Source organism: Larus michahellis, chromosome 8 (assembly GCF_964199755.1).
Source record: "Larus michahellis chromosome 8, bLarMic1.1, whole genome shotgun sequence".
In the NCBI taxonomy this organism is placed as follows: Eukaryota; Metazoa; Chordata; class Aves; order Charadriiformes; family Laridae; genus Larus; species Larus michahellis.
This window is the reverse complement of record NC_133903.1, coordinates 16,659,734-16,669,960: the sequence shown is the minus strand read 5'-3', so window position 1 is coordinate 16,669,960 and position 10,227 is coordinate 16,659,734. Positions and strand designations below refer to the sequence as shown.

The following is a 10,227-nucleotide window of genomic DNA, read 5'->3' as shown; positions in this document are numbered from 1 at the left end:
AGCCCCCAGCCAGCCACTGGCCACTTCTGCCCGCTGGCATTAATTAAACATACCAGATTTCACCCCAAATTTTCATGACTTACTGACAGAGTGTGAAAAGAGGGGATTTGCCGAGCCCAGAGGACAGCAGGTCACTGCAGCAACGAAGGGGTTGTGTTCCCTCCCTGGCCTAATGAGTCGCACCTTCTAATCGCTCTTTGAAAGACACAGCGGCAGAATCACTTGACGCTTCGTAAATTGTTTCCTTTAATAGGAAGTGCTGCTTTACTCTACCTTGTGCTTCTGAAACAAACATTTGTGTTCCAAAAATATACAGTGTACACATACTCTGTAGCTATAGATACAAACATTTACAAAGAAACGAGCAGGCTGGAGTGGATGAGCTTGAAAAAAAAAAATAAGAATCTCACACTTTTCCTTCTGGTCCTCCTAGAGCAAGACTAGCTGGGCTCACCCTGCCATAAACAGATCGGGGCGACTGAAAAAAAAACCCCACACGTGATTGAGAAATTTCATACCCTTGGTGATTATACAAAGCAACGTGGATCAAAAAAAAACATTTCCACACACTGCAGGGGTTTTGAGTTCCTGTTCCCTTTTCCCCATCCCCTCCTTTTGTCGCTACGATCTGCCTCAGTATCTGCATCCCGCACCCAAATCAACTGCAGCCTACCCGTCCGCGTCTTCTCTACTGCCGAAGGGCTGATCCCTCAGGCCGGCATCGCTCAGCTCTACACCAAAATGTGGTTCCCGAGACGTTTGGTTTCATCTGCAAGGCTTCCTCAAACTAAAGGGAAACTGGGTACGCTCTACAGTCTCAGCATTTTAGCGAATAGGTCGGTATGGGAATGTCATTCCTGGTATAAACGTTTGGACAGGGTGAGCCGGGAGCGCTGGGTGAGCCGGGAGCGCCGGGTGTGCAGCGTGCGCAGGGTAGCCCAGAGGAGGAGTATGGATATGAGGATAAAATCCTGGTGGCAGAGCCCCGTGGGTCGGTTGCTGGACTGGACCCGAAATCACCAGCTGGAGCAGGCTGCGGAGAGGAATTCAGACAGGCGTGAGGATTATTTAGAGAAGGCTTTTGTCATGGCTCTCCCCAGCCCACAAAGGCCTGGCTGCAAAGACAATTCCTAAGCAACACACAGCAACACTGTCGACAGGCAAGAGGACAGCGTTTCAATGATGCTCTTCCCAGCTTCCAGAAGACCTTCTTTTTTTTCCACTTTCCCCTTTTTCTCTTTGCAAAGAGGCAAGAAGCAAAGCGCAGTTAAGCGCAGGGCCAGGTAAGAGCAGCAGGGAGTTGGGGATGGGACAAGTTTGGGGCAGGTTCCACGCTGTAATTTCATTTCCCCCCCTTCTGTGCATTTGTTCTAACGCAGGCTGGGCAAGATCATCCATACGGTGGGAGTCACTGAAGTTTCCTTCAGTCAAGACTCCAGCTTGCAAGGGAAAAAGCAGCCAGCACCGCCACCTTCATCCTTGCGCCAACCTGTGTGTGAATAAAGGCTCATTTCCAGAAAGTAAACACAAATTTTTAGGGGGGATTTTGTCTCGACAGCCCTCAAGCACGTGTCTTGGAACATGCATCAAAACCAACACAGCTGTAGAAAGGTCTCTTACTTGTTATGTGGTAGCCTGGAGCACACAGTTCTCAAGTCATCTGAAAGAGGACAGAAGACATAACAATAAGAATAAAGCAGAAATTAGAGCGATTTCTCTCTCCGCTCTCCTTTCTAGGAAGATGGGATTACTGGAAAAAGCTCCAGCCATCAACAGTTCCAGAATCCCACTCTCAGGCCAAAAGCTCCCATCGGAGAGAAAAATGTTTCTCCATCTCACCAGTCGTTACCCCAGCTTTTTGCACTTCATTTACGTTCGCCATTTAACTACGCTGCCATATGGGAATTGCAGCTTCGTTTCAAGGCAGGCCAAGCCTTCCTATAGAATTTGCAGTATCGATTTGCTATCGAGAAGTAATCAGGATATAGGAAATACAAGGTATGACTCTGCCCACTGAATATGGCATTTATGATGAGAAACGCATCAGGTCAAAGCAAGACAAAGCTTCCCCAATATCTGTTTTGCATTGTTTTGGGTTGTTTTTTTTTTAAACAGTGCTAGTGTAAAGAAAGTACTAGTGTAAAGAAAGGGTTGAGGGTTGTTTTGGTTTGGTGGTTTTTTGGTTGGGTTTTTTTTGGTTTTTTTTTTTTTTTTTTTTTTTGCTGGGGTCTATTCACTAAAAATTGCACTTTTTTTTTTTTTTTTACCATCTTAGTGTCTTTTCCAGACATTTCTTGGTAATACCTGTACATCTCACTCCTCCGTGAGCTGCTCCCATCTCTTCCTTGGTCCCATGCAAGGAGTTCTACTTTCAACCGATTTTCAGATATTGATGAAGAGTTTGTATTTGCCTCTCCAGAGCCAAATAGCTTGAACCAAGGTATTTAACAACATACCATGTTGCCAGAGTCCTTTCAGGAATAGCTTTAGAACAAACTCCTGCCTTTGTAGATAAACGCACCCTCAAAACACTGAAATAACTGGTATTTCAGCAGCTACTTATACTGAATTACTTCCTACTTCTACAGTAAAAGCAAGCGCTTGGAATGTACCAGGTGAACAACTAGGAAAAAACACGGCCAAATTAAGCCATCATCTAAAAAAAAAAAAAACAAAACAACCACTTTTCTGCCTATTCTTATTATACCCAGAGCTGCTTTACAGAAGATTAGAAAGAACAACATTGATATTTGACCAGCAGCACTGGTTCAGCCACGGCAAAAGCCTCGGGCACCTGCTTAGGTACAGGCTGCTCTCTGCAGCCGAGCTCTGCACTAACTGCCTGGGCTTTGGGGAGCTTTGAGCCTTCTGGTTGCACCAAGAAGCGCCTGTTTTCAAGAAAACGTATCAACAAAACAGTACATCTGGCTAAGCCTGTGCTGTGTTAAGGCACTTCTCTTTTTTGTCTCTGCAGGTCTTTTGGAAAGAAACGGTTTTGGCAACAGGAAAGAGAGACGAAAGCCACATTAGCAGGCTTCTTCACTGAGTTTAACTGAAATCGTACACACTGTAATGGGGTCTCATTACAGGAGAGCTGAAGGCCCAGAAGTTCCAGATGAACAGTTTTTGTTTGCTTTTCAAATTCCTTGTCTAGCACACCCACCCCATGGTCTCTCCTCCAGCAGGCAAACTCAGAGAAGTCAAACTGAAGTACAATTAAACAGTGCTTTGTAAATAGCTATAAACAATTCTGAGGGGGTCAAATTTGTCCTCGTGGCAAACACCCAGACAAAATGCCCTTGTGCACACTGCATGGTCGAAGATCAATTCTCCAACTCTGCAAAGCAACGCACCAGTCAACGGCATCAATGACCTCTCCCTTCTTACTCCCCATGCAGTTACATTTCCTGAAGTATTTCCTGCATTATCACTTCCTAAGAGAGGTAAACTACTACTTCTGCTGTGAACATGTTGATCTCTACTCTCCCCATCAAAAAAAACCTCTCTTACAACATTCACACACTGGAGGAAAAGAATCCCGTGCCAGGGTCTCTGCCAGCCCCACCAACAACTTACCCCTAGTGCACAGGAGTGCTCCCGATGCCATAGCCACTTGCAAAGCCTGAGCCAGTCTGTCTAGGGACAGTTCAATCTCTTTGGATGCATTGAGAGGATTGAGTTCGTCAGATAGTCTGTTAATTTCCTCAACGAGCGGTACCACGTGGTCAAAGGGTACTAGCCCCAGGCGCCCATAAAGGTTCTTCTCTGTTAAATGCCCCTGAAGCATCATAAGAACCTGCAGGACACTTAGATGCAGTTTTGAATACAGCTGGTGGCAATCTCTGTCTTCTCCTGAAGTCGAGTCCTTGGCAATTTTGCTGGGGGGGTGTCCATTTGAGAGAGAGGCTTTCTTCTTCCTTTTGTAAGCCAAGGGGGCCTTCACGCACCAACGGATGAGTCCAGTCAGCGGGGTGAGCTCTAAAAACCCTATGGGCAGGTTGGCTGCAATAGGAGTATTCAGAAAGGTGATGAGGATCAAGCGGGGGTCTTCAAAGATCCAGGAAACAATCAACTCGAGCAGATCCGAAGGAGGGATGAGGTCATCTGAAGATAGGAAAGATACTGTTGAGTAAGCGGAGCCTTGCACTGGAGCACAGGGCAGCAGTCTTTAATTAATCTCTCACACACCTACCCTTCCTGCACTGTCACAATTACAATTACAAAGCCTCCCCAACTCCGCTCTTCTTTTCAAGACGCCAAAGATAGATGCTCATTTGTCCCAAGGAAGACACATGTTCCTGACAACCTCACCTTCTCCACCTATTCTGAAGACACCACCAAACGCCATCATTTATTCCCTTTCCCAGTAAAGCTTCTTTTGTCATTTTCTTTCTCTTCCACCCCTCATCTCCTTGTTCTTTCTCTAAACGCAGTCTCCGTTTATCCCTTGCCACAGAAAGTACAATGGGCAAGGGAATAGGAATATCTTGTTGGCACTTCCTTCTCCTCACCCCGATCATCCAACTGATTTCCTGTAAGACTTACCTAAGCAAAAACATCTTTGTGGGAAAACTTAACCACATAACAGGTAAAGGATTATAAGAGCTTTAAGTAAGTAAACCTTCAAGTAAGAAGTAAAATGTGGTCTGAACAGAACTGACGCTTGACTACAGACAAGAGAAACATTGACTTCACAGTAATCATGCGTCACCCCGTCCCAGGGGCAGGAGACTGGACTGAGTGACATACTTTGATTCCGAGTTGTGTACAGTGCCAACAAAGGGCTCAGCACAGAACTATCGGGTCTTTTGTACCTGAAGTGACTTACAGGACAACTTATAGGACTACAGAATTACTAACATGCGCTGGATACAGAATCGGTATTCTCCAGTTTTTAGCTTTTCAGAGACCTCCAAGTATCACAGACACTGCTGTTTGTGTGATCAACCCCTGTCCTCAGGACGTGGTGGAGACTGCCCAGTTACAGATGTCTCTTTGAAGAGCAAGCTTCCTTTCCCTGTGTCACCAATAACATCTCAAACTAAGGGATTTTTAAAAATTACTTCCTATAACTCATGGTACTTCCTTTCTGACACGTCTTTTAATTAGGTAGATGAACTTCCAAGTGGTTGCACAAAACATACATAATATACTGAGGAAGAATATGCTACAAGCTCTACCAAATACTTTAAAAAAAAAATTCTAAGCCTGCATCTCTCAATAATGCCAAGCTGTTTATCTGGAGAAGACCATGCAAAACATTTCCTTTATGAACAACAAATTGTATTTGCTTTTTTGGATGATGTGTGATGTTGGTATTTAGTGTATGGTTGTTCCCTAGTCCACCACGATCTCTGTGCCTCTCTTGCTGAGTAAAGGTAAATCAATCTTATTTTAGACACCTACATGTTTCTAGTGTCTGAGCAACAACCACCGTACTGGTTAACTAGCTGGTGACATGCAGTTCAAGAGCACGTTGGAAGTATGCTGCTGATTACATTTCTTCTGCTCAACAGAAATCCTGCTCCAGCTTGCAAACCTTCAGAACTTGCATTTTCCCCCTTTTTGGAAGGAACTGGACTGACAGAGTCTTTATGCTGGGTAGGTGACACACCATAGGGATGCAAAACTGCCCCAGCTTTCGCTCCTAGAGTTGCTCAATCAATAAGGTCCCCGTGTCCTTTGCCCTCTGTGGAAGATGTTGCCCTTTGTGTCAGGTGTTACCTGGCGGCTTCTCCAGCAAAGACTCTTCCTTCAGCCACCGCCTGGTTATTTTTATTCTCACCCAAGTGACAGAGGATGCAATAGCCACACCCCTGAGCTGCTTCTGGCAATAATTACACAGTAACAAGCATCTTTAGAATTTCAGCAGTTAATTTGCTTGCAACAGTTAATTTGCGTTGCATTATATTGCACTGCTTACTTCGAAGGACACAGGCTCGGGTACACTTACCTGAGGAGAGGTCATAGAGCGCTGTGACGGATGTAATGAACTGGCAGCAGAAGCGAGGACTGGCACTGAATATCTGTTTTAGCGTCTGGATGGACCCCGGCACCAAGTTGCAGTAGTCATCGACCAAGGCTCGGGCTAGCCTCACGCAGTACACAGCAGGGGTTCGCTGCAGGGGCGCAGGATGGCACACAAGGAAAAGGGGATTAAACCCAGTCACAGGAAGTTCTACAGAGCCACCTTTAAAGTCTGCGTTGCCCAAACACCCTGCCTTCCCACAACACCCAGCCGCTTCGCTGTTCCAACATTTGTGTTTCCACTTTCCCAAAATTAAAGCGCGCTTGCTCTCTCTGTCTCTACATACCAATGGTCCACTCAGGCAGAAATAAAATTACTATTTCACAATATTAAAATAGATGGTGGTATTTTGTGTTTACAATATCTGTGGTTTAAATTTAAAACCTTTTACATCAACATTTTGCCTTAAGATGGAAACTTTTTTACCACTCAGCAACATAGCTCCGTAGTACAACTATTTCAGTACCAGAACAACTAGTTCAGTAACCTCTCGGTTACGCTTGACATTTTTAACGTGGAAAAATTCTCTGCAATCTTCATGTCACTTAAGAGCTGCAACCTGCAAAAAACTACACCACCTTCTGCAAACCAAGTCACATCCCCTCTTCCTCTACCAAGGCCTCACCAGGTGGGACAAGAGGGACCCCACAAAAACAGTACTGGTCTCGGGGTACCGCCCTTCCCTCCCAGCACAGTCCTTCTGCCTTCCCCTTCTGTAAAGCAGGTAAATTCTGCACATCCCGAGAAGGCAGCAGGAACAAAGATGCACTTCCCAAGGTCTCCAGTGGGGAATCGCAGTGGGAAAGGGGGAGACATAGGAGATCACCGACATACTGCACTCACGGAAGACAGACATAGGTATTTTGTGCCCAGCTCTCAAGAGAGAGGTTTGCCTCTTGTGCCATGCGCAAACTTACACGCCAGGCACAGTTTATTTCCCAAACTCCAGAGTCAGCTTTTCTGGCCAATGAGGCCATGAACTGCCACAGTTTTGTTGGCTGAACCTTCCACTGACCCCTTTCAACATGCAGGGGTTGCAAGGGGGGAAGGGGACGGGAAGAAAAAAAAAAAATTCAATAAAACTTTCACTGACAGTAAAAAAAAAACAAAACAACAAATTCTTTTCTGCCAGTGCAGCACATACATGGATTGGCAAAATCTCTCCCTTATGCTGCAGCAAAGGACTGGACATGAGCACAGACGTGGGGTGAATGCAGCTGCAGCAGCCAGCTGTTATATCAGCTTAAACGGCCACAGAGGAGCAGCTGACTGCAACTGGCTATCACGAACCGTTAGGTGCCACTCAGTTCACTCACACCCATCGCAGCACACTCCCTTGCTCCTTCCCTGAGACTGCCCTGCCTACACAGAAGCTGTACCTGCAGCCAGAAGGCAGCACACTCCAGAACAGGAACCCTGCACACAGCCACTGCCATGGAAACCAGCTTTCCTAGCAAAGCCATCCTGCTGTCATCTGCTTTGTTTCCTTGAGGGCTGAAGAGAGACGAGAAAATGATCTGCCGGACTGAATCCTTGGTTTGCTCTTGGAAATAATTGCACATGATCTCAAGGAGCTGAAGTTCCTGAAGTGAACTCAATCTCTGAAAGAAAACAAAAGCAAATCTGCAAAATACACTGGGACCCTTGAAGAGCCAAGAGCTGCTTTAGTGAAAAGGCAGGAACAGTAAAGGCTGAGAGTTTCCCCTCAGGTGTTAGAAACTCAAATTTTATGCACAGCACACATATTTAAGCTTGCTGAACCACCACTGCATTTACCTAGTTACACCAAAAAGCTCTGGGTTGTATTTGAATACCTGGATACCCAAGACTGGTGCTTGCTGCACCTGCAATTGCTGCCCATGAACCAAGAGACAAGATCAACAGCAACACTGGGGTGAAAAATATTTCCTCCCTCTGTAAATAACAGCACTAAGGCACTGCTGGGCAGCTGGGGGGTCCCAACTGGTCCCAGCAGCCCAGCGGACCCCAGGCCCATGCACCCCAACATTCAGCAGCAGCTGTGGTTTCTGCTTGCTGTTCTCTGGCAGGTCCCCACCTCAGCTCTGGCCCACACCCAGCCACCTAAAAACCCTGGCAGGGCCCAGCCACAGCACTGTGAGGCTGTGGGCAGTCCTCAGGGGCCTCGGGCCCCACCACACCTCCGCAAAGCCCTGCCTGGTCTCCCACAGTCCTGGCCAGTCTATCGGGGTCTTACCAGCCATATCCCTCCCTACCAAAAAAACCCTCAGTCACCAGCCCCACAAGGACCCCGTCCTGTCCTTCTAAGGCCTCAATCTCCACCTGCAGCCCCCAGGGACCGAGTCCTTCTAAGGCCTTGGCCTTCAGCAGCAGTCTCCATCCCAGGGACCTGGTCCTCTCCTCTTGGGACCTTGGTCTCCAGCTGCAGCCTCCAGGGACTTGGTCCTCAGCCTCCTGCAGCAGATTCCCAGGGACCCCATCCTGTCCTTCTAAGGCCTTGATCTCCACCAGCAGCCCCCAGGGACCCCATCCTGTCCTTCTAAGGCCTCCATCTCCTCCTCCACCAGCAGCCCGCACCCCAAGGACCCCTCCTGTCCCCTTGGGACCTCGGTCTCCAGTAGCAGCCCCCCCCAGGAATACTGTCCTGAGCTCTTTGGGCCTCGGCCTCCATAGCCACTCCCTGGGGCTGCATCCGGCCTCCCAGGGTGCTGCCCGGCATTAGGCCGCCAGCCCCCAGGCCCTGCCCCGCTTCCTCCAGGCCTGGGCCTCCACCAGCCCCCGGGGAGTGTCCGGTCCCCCAGGGCCTCTCCAGGCCTCGCCCCGCGGCCAGGGCCCACCTTGGGCGGAGCGCCGCGCTCCTTGGGGACCTGGAAGAGGAATTCCTCCAGGAGCTCGGCGGGGCCCTTGTCGACGAGGGGCAGCGGGGCGTTCTGCAGCTGGCTGCTGAAGTAGATGTCCAGATGGTACAGCACCTCCTTGGCGGCGCTCAGCGCGTCCCGCCGCAGCAGCGAGTGCCTGATGTCGCTCATGGCTCCGACCCCACCGGGAAGGAACTCCCCACCACCACCTTTCCCTCCTCCTCGCGTCCCGCCGCCCCCCCGGCCCCGCTCGGCGCGGCGCGGCCTCCCACAGCGGCGGAGGCGCAGGGCAGACGGGCGCTACGGTGGCCCGCGGCGGACAGAAAGGGGCCGGCCGCGCCCGCCGCCCGCAGCGCCCCCTGGCGGCCCCGCCCGCCGCGGCGGGGGAGGAACCCCGAGGGCTGGGCAGGGAAGGCTGAGGCCTAGGGCAGGCTTGGAGGGTCTTGGCCTGGGGGGGCCTGGCGCTGGGGGCGTCTTGGCCAGGGGCGAGAGGGTCTTGGCCCCGAGGGGATCGTGGCCCGGGGGTCCCGTCCTTGGAGGAGTCTTGGCCCGGGAGTGCTGATCCTGGGGCTGACCCTTGGGGGCGTCTTGGCCAGAGGATGGGGGTGTCCGGCCTTGCGGGGGCTCCTGGACCCTGGGGGACAGGTCCTGCAGCTGGCCTGGGGGGTGTTGGCCTCGGGGGGCCTGGCCCTGAGGAGGTCTTGGCCCGGGGCAAGGGGGTCTTGGCCCTGAGGGGATCATGGCCTCAGGGGGGCTGGCCCTGCAGGAGTCTTGGCCTGGGGGTCTGGTGCTGGGGCTGATCCGAGGGGTTCTTGGCCCAGGGGGGCTGGCCTTTGGCAGGGTCTTGGCCATTGGGGGGGGTCCCAGCCCAGGGGGGGTCTTGGCCTGGGGGTGTTGGTCCTGGGGCTGACTTTTGGGGGGGTCTTGGCCCAAGGAGCCGGGGGGGGGGCAGGTCCTGGGGCTGACCTGGGGTTCTCGGCCTTGGGGGGGGATCTGTCCCTGAAGGGATCTTGGCTTGGGCGGGCTGCTCCTGGGGCTGTCCATTGGGGGACTCTTGGCCCAGGGGGGAGTCCTGGACCTGGGTCTGACGTGGGGAGCCACAGCCCTGCTGGTGGGGGGGGTCTAGGCTCAGCCCTCCCCACTGTGGGGAGAGGGGTGCGAGCCCTGGCCCTGTTCTGGGGGGTGCTTGGCCCCAAGGGCCCCCCCAGCCCCTAAAGAGCACCGAGCAGGGCAGGGGCCTGGCAGAGACCTCCTGGGAAAGGCAGCAGCTGCCCTGGGAGGCCGGGGAGCCAAGGCCACTGGGGCAGGACTGGGGTGAGCTGCGGGAGCCTGCGGGGTGGTGGCTCCCCTTAGGTGACCTCC

The 10,227-nt window shown here is 51.2% G+C and overlaps 1 protein-coding gene across 1 annotated transcript; it reads right to left on the bottom strand.

Moving 5' to 3' along the window:
• Positions 1 to 222: 222 nt before the first annotated feature.
• On the bottom strand, positions 223 to 9,207 carry INTS15 (integrator complex subunit 15). The gene is made up of 6 exons (XM_074598318.1): positions 8,845 to 9,207; positions 7,408 to 7,629; positions 5,954 to 6,119; positions 3,577 to 4,104; positions 1,621 to 1,660; positions 223 to 1,033 (listed from the first exon to the last, which is right to left on the bottom strand). Exons 1-6 carry the CDS (start codon positions 9,034 to 9,036, stop codon positions 826 to 828), a joined length of 1,356 nt encoding a protein of 451 aa, XP_074454419.1. The 5' UTR covers positions 9,037 to 9,207; the 3' UTR covers positions 223 to 825.
• Positions 9,208 to 10,227: the final 1,020 nt, after the last annotated feature.

Excerpts from the sequence above, each read along its gene's own strand:
- INTS15 (XM_074598318.1), bottom strand. The coding sequence starts at position 9,036 with ATGAGCGACATCAGGCACTCGCTGCTGCGGCGGGACGCGCTGAGCGCC. Across the intron at positions 7,630-8,844 it reads AGCGCGGCGCTCCGCCCAAG|AGATTGAGTTCACTTCAGGA; the intron begins GTGGGCCCTGGC and ends GTTTTCTTTCAG. Across the intron at positions 1,661-3,576 it reads AGCACTCCTGTGCACTAGGG|ATGACTTGAGAACTGTGTGC; the intron begins GTAAGTTGTTGG and ends GTCCTCTTTCAG.